The sequence below is a fragment of the Panicum virgatum genome, chromosome 7N (genome assembly GCF_016808335.1).
Source record: "Panicum virgatum strain AP13 chromosome 7N, P.virgatum_v5, whole genome shotgun sequence".
NCBI lineage: Eukaryota > Viridiplantae > Streptophyta > Magnoliopsida > Poales > Poaceae > Panicum > Panicum virgatum.
The window spans coordinates 42,110,504-42,124,737 of NC_053151.1; the positions used below are offsets into that span (position 1 = coordinate 42,110,504).

The window sequence follows — 14,234 nt, forward strand, 5'->3', positions numbered from 1 at the left end:
GGAGGGGCTCAAGCCTCCCCAGACCCTTCACTGGATCCACCTCTGGATCAGTGGCTGATACACAGCACAACAGACTTGACTATTAGTCTCAAGTCTCAACTGCAAAACCATCTGGCATCTGTGCAGTATCATCATCCCTGCGTTTTCCCACAGTGATAGGGAAGATAACTGAATAAATCTCTGATTCGTTCTATGCGATGTTGAGCCCGCGGCCCGGCCGGCAAGGATGACAACGCAATTCCGTCGGGCAGTGTGCCTAGGCGCCTTGCCAGTTGCCACAAGGACACCACATGGAATTTCGAATTCGGTACAGGCGTCCGGGCTGCCTTCCGCTGCTGGTGCTCAAGAGGTCCGCTCCGTCAGCGCGTCATCGCTTCTTGCTCTGCTTGGAGGAGAGCTGCTGAATCCCAACATTTCTTTTTTGTATCTATTGATGATCATTGGCATAGCCCTTGGGCTAATGCTTTGGATAAATTTGGCCTTCTATGGCCTGCATCCTCGTACTGATTCCCTTTCTAGTCTCTCAAACGGATGGTTTCTTCAGAAAGCCCTCTCTTTTCGTAGCTGATTTGCCTGTCTGTATCAGTAGGTGTACGTGCTTGATTCTCAAATACAGCTACCTTAGTTTCATCCCTCAGTCCACTGTCAGTAACTCAGTATATATCAGCTTCTACAAAAGCTTAGCAAGAAGAAAGACCGGAGGTACAGAATGGTAATTGCATGGAACAAAGTCCGTCTCCATTCGTGAAAAATTCAGTATCTAAAACACTATTTAGATTCTTCGACCACTTTACATTCTTCTTTGTTAAAACCAAAAACAGTTTTTTTTTTCGAACAATAAGCCAAAAACATTTTGCACCCCCACAATGTGTAATCTAACGCGTGCGACCTCTCTTGAAGCGACCTATATCGACCAAATGAAGGACCAGACGACCAGTTGACAAACATGAAGCAGATGTAGTGCACGCAGCTATCGTCAACGAGCACCTTCCACGCCACGCCAGCGGCTTATCGTATGACACCGGCCGGTACACGCACAGGCTGCCGGGGATGCACGCAAACCCCTGCTCCATGACGCCAGGGAGCTCCGCGCACAGGTTCTTCCTCACCTGGTCGTCTAACACCTCCAGGGTGATGTCCTGGAGCCCCACCAGCGTCGTCTCCAGCATGTCAAGCCCTGATTGGTTCGCGAACGTGAACACTAGCATGGCCTGCGTGGAAAATGTGTCCTGAGTCCAGAAAAGAACAATCCTGAACGTGCAACGTCAAAGCAAATTTTCAGATACGATGGAGCGGACCTTCAAAGAGCAGCAGAGTAGAGCACTGGTATGATACGAAAAGGTTTTTAGCCCTGCTTCACACAGCCACTACCATCTGCAGATTTGATGAGATCAGCCCCAAAATGAAACCTGCATGAGGAACTAGCATCAGCAGAAACTCAAGAATTCAATTTTTCTTTGAGGTGAAAGAATTCAAATATAAGCACTTGTAAGCTAGCAAGTAGCAATCACAGTTGACACAAATGGGTGAGCCTCCTTGCCTTTCTTTAAGCCACAAGATTTTTCGTCCTTCCTTGACTGTAAATATTTTTACTCTCCTTGGCACGCAAGTTTTTGAATCTGATTGACTTCTGAACCTAAACTAAAGTAGTGTATTTGCCAAAAAAAGAGCAAGTTGCATCATTTAGGAAATTCTCTCTTTGCACTACGATATATTTGATTTCCTGAGATATGGCAGACTTCCGTGATAACTGCTTGGAGTTTTGACAGAATAAGTGGTGCATAAATAGCAATTATCATGCAATATTTCAATTTAGATATGACAGTTAGCATGCAGTAAGTAGATACTAGCAATGAGCCAATGACCCAGTAGCAGTCAAGATTCCATGCAAACCATTTAATTCTAATCAGTGCAATCAGTTGAAAAATGCAAGTAGCAAACTAAAGAATGTAGGTTAGCAGCAATAACTGGTTTCAGCACGGCTGATGCTGGAGTGTTGCTTTCAGGTTCTATTTCCTCCTAAATAATATTGTCACTCTCATTGTCTGCAACATATATTTATCTTGATACAAAATTGAGCTGTAATTGAAGATACTTCACTTTGGATTTTCATATTTATCATGTGAAGCTGGGAATAATTGTGAGTATCGGTTGGATTGAAGTGGATTGAGATCAACAAGGGAAAACAAAACATGTAGGCAGCATAGGTCAATGGCCTACCAGATACAAAACAGGAGAAGAATAGTTTTGTTACATGAAGACTAATGTTCAACATGCTGAAAGAGATCAGTTAACACAACATGGCAAAGTTAGTTTACTGCAGTTGGCTTGCGAATCCAGGTAATGGTTTTAGTACAATTAATGAAATAGCAGCCATTAGTTGCTAAGGCAGTAAGTGGGCGGGGGGGGGGGGGGGGGGGGCTCACATGTGAACAGTGTGGGTATTGGAGGTGATTTATTGCTAACCTGCTACAGTAGTGACCCCAATAATGATAAACTGAATTATTGGGGAGATATGCTCTTAGAACTTAGTCTTTATTACACAATTTATCTCTAGTAGTAAAGTTTAGTCTTTATTCCACAATTTATCTATAGTAGTAAAGTTTACAATACTAGCTTCTATCTTCTTGATATGATTATTGTACAATCATGCCGGTCACAAACTGGCATACAACCATGCCTAAAACATGTGATTGTGTGGAATGGTCTCTTGATTTGCATGAATTCACCGACAGATTTTCTTGCATATAAAGGATCCAAGCACAAGGACTGTCAACAAGCAAATAGAATTAGTAGGAATGAAAAGGTACCAAGACTGCAATCCCATAAATAAACTCACTTTTACACTCGGAGGAAATGATGCTCAGCGCATATCTCTTGTGACAGCATAAAAACTTCTCATGAGGGCCGCAGGTAACATTCACCTAGTCCAAGGAAATTATGGAATCAGCTAAGGATCAAAAAAGTCTAATATAGTGAAACTCCAATTCGTGCTTACCTCATAGAGATTGACATTGCTCTAGTTGATTGCAAATTGCCATTTAGAGAAGTTTATCATTTCTCTTTCCTCTCATTTTATCACAATGTTCAGAATCACTTGTTGAGGCTTTGAGCTACCTGTTGTGCAGTTCGATGGCATCAGATACCAGCACAACTGCTGTGGCAGTCGGAGTAGAGAAGGCATTTCTTCCCTTGAATCAATTGCCCTTGTTTCTCTCACCCCTAGCATTTCATGATTCATAACAGCACTCCAGATCTGATCATAATATGTTTAAGTCCTTCAGCAATTGGCAGTACAACACATAAAATTCCATGCTTCACATCATAAAAGTCTGTTCATGTATAGCACAGCAGCAATGAAGTTAGATTGGTTGCTTTATCTTCACACGAAAATGGGACTGTCAATACTGGACCTGTGGACCATCACAAATTCAGTGCTGAATTATCTCAGTTCATGCTCAGATATTCATCATCAGATTCTGAAGCACCCATATCCTCAAGTAACTGATCTAAAACCCATAGCATCTGTCTCCTCAAGTAGCGTGGGATGCTCCCTTGGTAGAAGGCATGGGCTCTTCCCTTCACATCAACCCAACTGCAACCAGGTGTCTTCAACATGCCAAGTTCCTTCATCCTTGACCTTAAGCCTGCAACACAATCTGACCGACCAACTGCATCGTAAATGCTACATAGAGTAACATAGTTGCTAGCATTACCTTCTTCCAATTCAAATAGCCTATAAGCTGCAATCTCTCCGACATCGACATTATCATGCATCGCACAAGCAGAGAGCAATGCTCCCCAGGGACTGGCACCAGGCTCCATGGGCATCTTCCTTATGAATCCAGCAGCTTCTTCAATGGCGCCAGCACGCCCTAAGAGGTCAACCATACATGCATAATGGTCAGCAGTGGGCTCTACACCGTGTACTTTGTTCATCGCCTCAAAGATCCTCTGTCCATCACTCACAAGCCCTGAGTGGCTGCAACTTGACAGGATCGAAGTGAACGTGATGCAATTTGGCTTTACCCCTCTGGACACCATCTCCTTGTAAACCCTCAATGCTTCATCCCCCATGCCATGGACACCGTAACAAGAAATCAGTGTCGACCAGCTCACCACATCCTTCTCCTTCATGCCTGCAAACACAGCCCGCGCGACATCCACACACCCACACTTTGCATACATGTCGACTAACGCATTCCCCACAGCAATGTCCGAATCAAAAGCGAGGCACCGTACCATCCTGCCATGGATCTCCCTTCCCTTCATCAGCTCCCCTTCCTTTGCACAAACATTGAGAACGCTTGGCATGGCGCGTAGATCATTCGCCATGCCCACGGCCTCAACCTGCCCCCTCCTGAAAAGATCCAGGGCCTCTGCTGCCCTCCCCGCCCTCGCATACCCAGTGACCATGCAATTCCACACGACAGCATCCCTCTTCGGCATCTCGTCGAACACCCTCACAGCACCATCCAGCAGCCCAGCCTTGGCGTACATGTTCAGCAGCGCCCCCGAAACCACAACATTGGGGAATAAGCCGAGCCGGACGGCGAAGCCGTGGAGCGCGGTTCCAAGGACCGCGTCCCGGAGTTCCGCGCACGCGCGGAGCGCGGCGGGCACGGCGTACCTGTCGGGCCGGTGTCCTGCGGTAACGAGGCGCGCGAGAAGCTCCAGTGACACGCCGGGCGGGGACGCAGCGAGGAGGATGTTGTAGGCGTGCATGGACGGCGAGAGCATTCCATCGAACACCTGGCGGGCCCGACGGAGCTCCCCGCAGCGGCAGTAGAGGAGGACGAGGTCGGTTTCCACGGTGGCATCCGGAAGGCAGCCGCCAACCAGGGCCCGCGCGTGGAGCTGCGTCCCGGGGGAGAGCGCCCCCAACGCAGCGCAGCGCCGGAGGAGGGCCGACAGGCTGCCGGTGGTGGGCGGCGGCATTTCGATCGACGGCCTCCGCGTACGAGGACGTCACTGTCGCTGGGTTGCCGGGGTGGGGGGTAAATGAAACAGGGCAAATCAGCCTATCAGGTGCGCAGAAATTGCAAACTGTGCAAATCAACTAAAAACCTAATCTAGAATTCCTCCTGTGGATGATGCTAAGGCCCTGTTTAGTTCCAAAAAAACTTGTATAGTATCCGTCACATCGAATTTTTAGACATATGTATGAAGCATTAAATGCAGTTGAAAAAATAATTAATTATATAGTTTAACTGATTCATACGAGATGAATATAATGACACTAATTAATTCATGATTGGATATTAATTGTCAAATAACAATGAAATGTGCTACAATATCAAAACCCAAACTTTTTCGCCATCTAAACACAGCCTAATATTCTATAAACACGCAAAAGTTGAGGTGCGCTAAAATATCTACAAATTGGCAAATTTCATGTTGTCACGTACTAGTGCAAATGCACAAGAACTTTGTTATTTTTGTGACTATTATATATCAGATCGAGTTTTACACCTCAATTTTGCCCAGGCGTAGGACCACCCTCCTCATGGCGCTCGATCCTCATTTTCCGGCGGCACGTATGTTCAGAAATGGAGCAAAAAATCATTCATGAGGGTATAGACATCCGCATGGTCGTGCACGATTTCAGAGCACGAAGTGATCTTCTAGACACTAGAATAAGGCCCTGTTTAGTTTTCCCGGTGCTAGAATTGTTTACTACTTTGACTAATAATTAAGAGTACTAAATAAAGACAGTTTACAAAACATCTTCAGAATTCTGTGCTAATTCGCGAGACAAATCAAATGAGATCTTTGAGCGCATAATTAGAGTTGCAAACGAGCAGAACTTGGACTGCACTTTACCTTCTCAGACAGTCAGACTGTCTTCCATTGCATGCATTTCTGCTACAATCTGGGTGCAGTAGTGTCGCCATTTGCAACATTGCAAGTGCCATTTGCTGTAACTTACCTTTCATTTAAAGAAGGCTGTGAGCTGCGAGGGACCATGATGTTCATGTTCTCTTGGTCAGCCCGCAGAACATTTCTTCCACCTGCATCGCCTAAATTGTCACGCAAAATCTTGTGCTGATCGCTGGTCCATACAGGTTGGAACAAAATTACGATCGTTTTCCCTTGAACTCGGGTCGAGTTGGTGGCCCATCGTTGTCTCGCGGGCCGGAGATTCGCAGTCAATCAGTCGAAAACGTGCAGTAGCATGTTCAAAAAAAGAAACGAGCTTAGTCCGATAAACAGAAGGCGCGGTGATCAGTAAACTGAACTTTCATCTGCAGCAGATTCACGGTTCAACTCGTTGCCACAAAACATACAGAAAACAGCCTATTTCTCGTTGAGAATTAGGTCAGAAGCAGAGGCCGGATGCATTCTGCCAGCGTCTGAAATCGTGAACCCCTGAGCCGAGAAGGTAACAATCCGTTCGAATTTAGGTTCAGGGCAAGCAGTAGATGAAACCAACGAACAAGGGTATCCTATCCTCCTCATGAGGCCAGTTGACGACTGACGTGCATGTCTGCCCGTAATGTGTATGCTGCAAGTCACTTCAGCCGTTCAGCGCATCACCTCACCTCACACTTTCCTCTCAGCGAAGCCTCGGCTGCAGTGCGCTCCTGACGCCGACCGGAGCGCAGGCCTCACCGAAACGGACGCCGGGCGAGCCCGGACCCCCGCGAGACACGGCCGATCCCTGCCCTCCTTGTCACATCGCATCCTCTGTCTCTCGCTCCCCTGCCAATGCCATGCCATGCCGTATCGGAGGCTCCGGGGCCAACGGCGATTTTTGTTCGGACCTCCACCGCCTGAATTGACGCCGGGGTTACGCCAAGGGGCGACAAAAACTGATAGCTGACGCGAGGAAGAAGCGCTGAAAAAAATTAGGTGAACAGTTGCTGTGGACATTGAGGCGCATCAGTAACGTACGGGGGTTGGCCACACGAGCTCCATGGCGCGGTGCCGGGCTGCCGGCCGGCCCCGCCAGAGCTATATATCGCCCGCGCGACAAAGCTCGAAGCCATCGCCTGAAGGCTGCCCTTCTTCTTCCTCATGCTCCGGTGGGCGGCGGCGGCGAGCTAGGGGAGGGGCAGCGGCGGCAGCGAGCTAGGGGAGGGGGAGGGGGTGGCCGGCAAGAGGTGGTTGATGGGGGAGTGGCCGCTGGCGAGGTCGCCGGCGGCTGGGGTGGTGGAGGGCAGCGGCGGAACTTAATTTTCCGTGTTGCTGGGGCTTCCATGGCCGCCGACCTTAGAGGAGGGGGCCGGGGGCGGCGGCGGCCCGGCGGTGGTGGCGGGTTGGGCGGTGGAGGGCGAGGCGGCGTGGGAGCGCCGCCGGCCGGGCGGGGTAGGACCCCCGGTGGGCGGTGGGCGGCGGCAGGGTGAAGAGAAGCGACGCGGCGGTGGCTGGGCGGCGGCGAGAAAGGTTAGGGGCGGCGGCGCGGAGGCGGGGGAGGGCGTTGGTGGGTCGCGTGAGCCTTCTTCAGGCGATGGGTCCGGCAAATATCGCGACAACTAATCGGACCCGGCCGGCCCGTCACCCGACGGCTGCGGGTTGCCTCACCGATTCAGGCCATGATTTTGGGGTATATTCTTGCTCGGAGCTCGGCAAGCGGAGGAGGGCGTCTGGTCTGAAGAGGGGCTCGCACTGTTTGCAACTGCCGTACGTGAGAATGAGGGTACAGAAACCTACCGAATGGAGTACGGTGGGTGTTTTGCCCCCCAACCTCCCCGGCTCCAAATCTAGGTAGTACGTTGCACGGCCAGCAGACACCGCGGTGTCCACATAATAATGGCGCAAACTTTGGTATGAAGCAAAGGAAAATTCTGTGCTAATCATGAGAATCCATCATGTTCCTTGTCATTTCAGTGGTGCCAGTGTCCCAATTCCCAAGCCTGAATCATATGCTCAGTCTCCAGACCATTTTAGTAGAACTATTCAGTCTACCATCCTACAGAAGAAACTTGTTTGTTGCTAGTATCCCCTTGAATCTCGTACTTGGAATGGACACTTGACTAATCCATCTCTGCCATCGCAATTAGCACGCCGTACTTAAGCGCCTAACCGTCATTAGTGAACGGACAGTAGCCACATTCTCCGCGCGCGGTCTCGCGTGGGCTCCACGTCTAAGAAACCGTCACCGAAAGTCCGCCGAGCCAAGCCGCCCCGTCCGTGCCGCCGCTCCGGCCCGCCCGATAAGAATCCGTCCCTCCGCCGCAAAGCCAAGCAACTTCCACTCCAAACGCAACGCAGACTCCCAAGGGGGGCAAGGGACGCGGTCGCGGAGCTCCCGCGCGTATGGCCGCGCCGGACACGAACAGCGTCGCCCGGCGGCGGCGCGCGGAGCTGTGCGCGGCGGCCGTGTCGGCGGCGGACGCGGCCTCGTGGTGGTGCGCGGTGGCGCTGGTGTCGCTCGTGCTGCTGGGCGCGCTGCGCGCGGAGACCGCGGGCGACAGCGGCGGCGACGGCGTGGACCGGCGGTTCAGGGGCCCGCTGCTGGGCGGCCCCGCGGCGCGGCCGTGCGAGGAGGTGTACGTGGTCGGGGACGGCGAGACGCTGCACAGCATCAGCGACAGGTGCGGGGACCCCTTCATCGTGGAGCGGAACCCGCACATACACGACCCCGACGACGTCTTCCCGGGGCTCGTCATCGCGCTCAGCCCCACCAAGAACGCCTGAGCCCCGCACGGGCGTCGCGCGGCGCGTCCTGCACCGCACGGTTCGCGTGCGCGCGGCGGGGACGGAAGGGCAAGAACTCGAAGAGTTCTTCCCTTCTTTGTTGCTTTCTGGATCCTTTGTTTAGTTTGGCCCCCCGAACCGATCCTTGTGTTCTTGACAGTATCGATCTCTGTTCTGGAGGAGAGGTAATGGTAAGCTGAGCTGTGTATACACAAAATCACAAAAAAAATAAACTATACTTGAAGGAACCTGCTCTATGTTTTATTTTACTATTATTTCCTTGTATTCTTTCCTGGTTGTGCGGTTCAGGTGTTCTCATCATGTTTGTCTCTTCGAAAATCAAATGGCTAGTTTTCATGATGTTCTTAGTTGTAGTTGTATCTAGGCCGTTTCTTCTTTTTCTCTTACGTTGTAGTTTTTTCCTTGTGCTTTGGCGTGAGCTCAGGTACATTCCGTGAAACCCTTCTCGATGAAATGATTGCCTAGGCTGTTTTCCGGTAGAAAAAAGTATTCTTTTTGCCGCGCTTACGAATTAATGCATCATGGTCAACATAATACCTAGTTAATTTCAAAATGAGAGGACGACTGGTGGAGAGACATGATTCAGTGCATGGATCCGTTTTAATTCTGGTTGGGGTACAAGTGCCTCTTGCGTGACCAAGAGTCTCGCATAGCTCTGTTAGGCTACTAACTCACAACTCATAACAAGAGAGCCTAACCCCAAAGCAAGTGGCTCTAGGAGTGCATGTTGCATATGTACTCAATACTCCTTCCGTTCCTAAAGAAATAACGTGACGTCTTATTAAACTCTAATTAGTTTTGTCCTGAACAAACATAATGCTCATATTCTGGTTGCATTGGGGTGACATCCGTGACAGGCCGGAGCAGTTGTTGAATCTTGAACGGCTATTGATTTCATTTGCTCCATCCACCACTTGCCGCCGTTTTTTCTTTTTTATATTTTTAAAAAATAAAAATTTCAAAAATATATGTCCGTTTTGAAATATTTCAAAAATATCCCCCTGTCGCCCTCCCATAGGGCGACAGGCCCTAAGTATAATTTTTTTTCTTCAAATTCGCAACGAGGTCCCTGACAAAAAAAAAAGGGCCTGTCGCCCACCCAAAGGGTGACAGGCCCCTGTCGTCCGTTGGGGGGGCGACAGGGTTCCCTCCCCCTATATAAGCCCTGGCCGCCATATGCCCCCATTCCCTTTGTCATTTGAGCCTAAAAATTCAGGAAAAAAGAGAGGGGTGAGGAGAAGAAAAGCGGCGAAGCTCTGCCGAATTGCGTACTTGTGATCTACCGGTAACTTCCGTATGAATCCATTGATATTGTATAAAAATTTAATTTAATTAGCGGATTAGCTGAATTAGATTTGGTGCTTTAGAACATTCATTTAGTATTACAATTTCAGTACTATTACAGACTTGTTTTTAAATTAATTATGAATTAGAATAGAATTATGAAAGTACCTTATTGATATTGCAGCATAAGGCAATGGCTGCCTCCAATTGTGGAGGATTTTCATGGACCGAAGAAAAATCTAGTATAATACTTGATATCATGACCCATCTTGTTATCAGTAAGAAGTTGGATCCGTTAGCGGATGGTACGATAGAGATGGTGTTGTCCAAAGTAGTAGAGTTTAAAGATTTAACATTATTTCGAGGAATTACGACGCAAGATGTAAAGGGACACCTGCTAGAACGTCGGAAGATATACATTAGAGTATGTGAACTAACGAATCATCCTAATATCATTGGATTCTTACAAAGTTTTTGTAAGATATGGATGCGGCCAGAGGTGTATGAGATGCACATTAAGGTAACTCTCATTCAGTTGTAATCCCGTCCGTCATTTCGAATCCATATTTATGGAACAGTAACATTGTTTTTTAATTATATGCTAGGATTACCCCGAGGACACAGAGTTGATTAACAAAACGGTACCAAATTTCCATAAATTGGTATGTATCTTCGGTGGTGGACTTATGCCGCAAACTAGACGAAAGAGGCAGATAAGATCTTCGGGTGATAGTACTTGGCATGCGCAAGAACAGATGCCCGGAGGTTCGTCAAGTCATGTTTCACCACCTGCAGCACAAACTTGTGTTAACTGGGATGACGACATGGATGACTTCATGCCCCCCAAACCATGGCCTCCAACACATGATGTTCCTCCCCCTGTACATGAACCTAGAATCAGAAAGGAGACAAAGGGAAAGGTAAGAGGTTCGTCAAGTCATGTTGCACCACCTGCAGCACAAACTTGTCTTAACTGGGATGACGACATGGATGACTTCATGCCCCCCAAAGCATGACCTCTAACACATGATGTCCCTCCCCCTGTACATGAACGTAGATCCAGAAAAGAGAGAAAGGGAAAGCCAAGAGGTTCGTCGAGCCATACTACACCACCTGCAGCACCACCATCTGTCAACTGGGATGACGACCTAGATGATTTCATGCCATGATCTATAACATATGATGTTCATCGGTTTAAGATGTATTCACATTTAGTATTGTTAATGTTGTATTATGCTTGTATGTATGTTTCGTACCTAACTTGCATTCACTGGACATGTACATAATGTCGAGTTTGAATCGTACTTAGTCATAATGGAGCATCGAAGTATAAACATGTTGATCGGACCTGCTTCTTCCACGCGGTCAACCAGGGCAAAACGGGCCTCCAGCTCATCCTTCCACCAGGCCGCCACCACACGCGGACCTACAGCCTCCCCGACGATAGGGAGGCCGACGAGGTAGGCCACGTCCTGCAGCGTAGGAGTCATCTCCCCACACGGGAGATGGAACGTGTGTGTCTCCGGCCTCCATCTGTCAACGAGCGCCGTCAGGAGGGATCGGTCGAGCTGAATAGGCCCAATCTCAACAAGACGGCTCAGAGTACAGTCAACCTGCATGCCTATCGCTAATAAGGCACACATCTGGACGTGCAGCAACAATATGAATCTTCACTCGTTCAAGGAACCAATACCAGCTGTTTATGTTCTCATTCTCAACAAATGCAAATGCAAGCGGAACTATTTGGTTGTTGCAATCCATACCGATTGCGGTGAGTATCTGACCTTTATACCTTCCAGTCAAAAATGTGCCATCAATGCATATCACCGGAAAACAAAACTGAAATGCTCTAACACAAGTACCTATGCAAAAGAAGGCTCGTTGCATAATTCTTTGTCCCCTAGTAACGGCTGGTACGAGGTATGTGTCATAAAAGCTTCCAGAATTTTTAGCAGCAACCTGGGATAACATACGAGGTAGGTTATCATATGATGTCTCGTATGTGCCGAACCGCATCTCAAACACCCTTTGTTTAGCCCGCCATGCCTTCAAATAACTGATGGTGTACTGGTAAGTCTGCTCAATGTGCCGAACAATCATTTTTGGCTCATAATTAAGGTTGTCCATAATAAACCCATACATTTGCTTTGCAACAAAGTCGCATGATATATTGCGATGCGAGGAAAGAACTTCTGATAACAAACAAGTGTGCTCTGTCACAATGGAACATTTCCAGTTGGACTTCCATTTTCCCTTGAATGCATGTACTCGCCATGGACATCCATCATTCACACACTTCACCTCATATTCTTTACTGCCAGACTTTACGACTCTGAATTCTCGTTTCAATGATATTGCCCATAGTCTCACAACATATTTTACGGCTTCAATGTTTGGATATGTTGCACCTTGCACTATCTCATTCCCTCTGTACTCTCACTCCTGATTTCGTACATCTTCTGCGATATGACTCCCAAAACCATGCTCTTTCCACTCTTTTGGCAATGAGTACTGCTCGTCATCAGAGGAGCCCTCATATTCGTCCATCTCTATTGCGGTTTGGTCTTCTTCCTCCATCTCTTCCACAATGCTATGTATCCTCTCTCCCTCATCAGCAAGGCCCTGTGGTCCCATGTTTTGGTTCTCTGTCTCTTCTGACTCATCTTGCTCAACATAATTGGTCTCTCTTCGAATACTCGGAGTTCCTTGATCTGCACAATGTTGGATTTCATTTTGTGTCTTCTCCCGGATTTGAACAAGAATGGCCAGAGGCCACCCACGCTCTAGAGCTGTTTGCATGTACTTCTGCCAGTCATCAGTGCTTTGTATCATCATCAATTCCCATAATTCACTTTCTACCTCCCAATTAACAAGAGACTGGACGATGATCACATGTGTCAACGGATCAACACGGAACCCACGCTGCAGCCACTTACATATAGAACCAAAACTCTTTTCCAGAGGTTTATCTATGGCGCTAGATGTGCACTTAAAGGCAGAAAGATCTACTCCATTTGGCCCATACATAACATTGTAGTCACCATAAAATACTTGAAACTGCATCTTGCTCGACATATCTGTATATCACATAATACTTATCGAGTTATACTCTTTACTTCACTACCTTATTCAATAATCCGTAAAAACTAAGTATAAGTATTCATAAGTACGTGATGACACTCAAATTCTATACTGCATATGCCAAATTCTATTCTAAATCATAATTAATTTATAAACACGTCTCTAATAGTAATGCAATTGTAATAATAAATGCGTAGTACTAATTTTCTAAACTAATTTACTACTACGTAACTACAAACTAAAGTATCATTAAACTCCAACTTAAATGGTTCTAATATAGCACTAATTAAATTAAATTACTCACCCCTACTTAAATTACTCCTACTTAAATGCGTAGTACTTAAATAGAAAAATATATACACTAAATGTACTAACCTGCAGATCACAAGTGCTGAATTCGGCAGGGCTTCGCCGCTTCCCTTCTCCTCACCCCTCTCTTTTTTCTGGATTTTTGGTGGAATTTTCGGGCTCAAATGAGGAGGGAAGGGGGGTTGGAGCTTATATAAGGGGGCTACCCCGGTCGCCCGGGGGGGGGGGCGACAGGCCCCCCTGCCGCACCCGTGGGCTGGGCCCACTGGTCGCCCGAGAAGGGGGCGACAGGCCCCCCTGTCGCCCGTTGGGGGGCGACCAGCCTCCTTTTTTTTCAGGGACCTCGTTGCAAATTTGAAGAAAAAAAATTACACTTAGGGCCTGTCGCCTTATGGGGGGCGACCGGGGAGTATTTTTGAAATATTTCAAAACGGACATATATTTTTGAAATTTTTATTTTTTAAAAATATAAAAAAGAAAAAAGCGCACACTTGCCGATACTGCACGGTGCACCTAGGGGTGGTAAAGGGTCCAATATTTTGAACTAGAAAATCTAAGGATCGGACCCTAAAAGGACCGGGCTCTAAATATATGTATTTTTGAACTAAAATTTTTAAGGGCCCTATTGGGCTGTGAAGAGGCCATTAGGGCCATGGCCCATTACCACTCCTAGGTGCACCCAATTAATCGAGACGAGAAGAGAAACAGAGCTGCCGCTTTTGGGCTATCTCACTCCCGATATCAGCCAGCCAGGGCCCATATGTATGTAATGTGGGTGGAACGCTGCTGCGAGCGAAGCAGCCCATGTGCGCTGGGGCTGCTGGCGGTTTTTTTTATTTTTATATTTTTTATTTCCGTTTTTTACAAAAATATATTTTCGATTTGAAAATTTACAGAAA

General features: G+C 47.7%; 2 protein-coding genes across 4 annotated transcripts; one reads left to right on the plus strand and one right to left on the minus strand.

The window, feature by feature from the left end:
* Positions 1-741: 741 nt before the first annotated feature.
* LOC120680719 (putative pentatricopeptide repeat-containing protein At3g11460, mitochondrial) lies at positions 742-4,994 on the minus strand. 3 transcript variants are annotated; one of them, XM_039962239.1, is made up of 4 exons: positions 2,999-4,994; positions 2,840-2,924; positions 1,299-1,409; positions 742-1,211 (listed from the first exon to the last, which is right to left on the minus strand). In XM_039962239.1, the coding sequence occupies exon 1, from the start codon at positions 4,936-4,938 to the stop codon at positions 3,448-3,450; it is 1,491 nt and encodes a 496-aa protein (XP_039818173.1). In that variant the 5' UTR covers positions 4,939-4,994; the 3' UTR covers positions 742-1,211; positions 1,299-1,409; positions 2,840-2,924; positions 2,999-3,447. The 3 variants fall into 3 exon arrangements, with proteins under 3 accessions (XP_039818173.1, XP_039818176.1, XP_039818174.1); XM_039962242.1 differs by lacking the exons at positions 742-1,211; positions 1,299-1,409 and adding an exon at positions 1,419-1,750; XM_039962240.1 differs by lacking the exons at positions 742-1,211; positions 1,299-1,409 and adding an exon at positions 2,555-2,769.
* Positions 4,995-7,944: 2,950 nt separating this feature from the next.
* On the plus strand, positions 7,945-9,000 carry LOC120682663. Its single transcript, XM_039964636.1, has one exon. It carries the CDS (start codon positions 8,260-8,262, stop codon positions 8,638-8,640), a length of 381 nt encoding a protein of 126 aa, XP_039820570.1. The 5' UTR covers positions 7,945-8,259; the 3' UTR covers positions 8,641-9,000.
* Positions 9,001-14,234: the final 5,234 nt, after the last annotated feature.

Excerpts from the sequence above, each read along its gene's own strand:
- LOC120680719 (XM_039962239.1), bottom strand. The coding sequence starts at position 4,938 with ATGCCGCCGCCCACCACCGGCAGCCTGTCGGCCCTCCTCCGGCGCTGC.
- LOC120682663 (XM_039964636.1), top strand. The coding sequence starts at position 8,260 with ATGGCCGCGCCGGACACGAACAGCGTCGCCCGGCGGCGGCGCGCGGAG.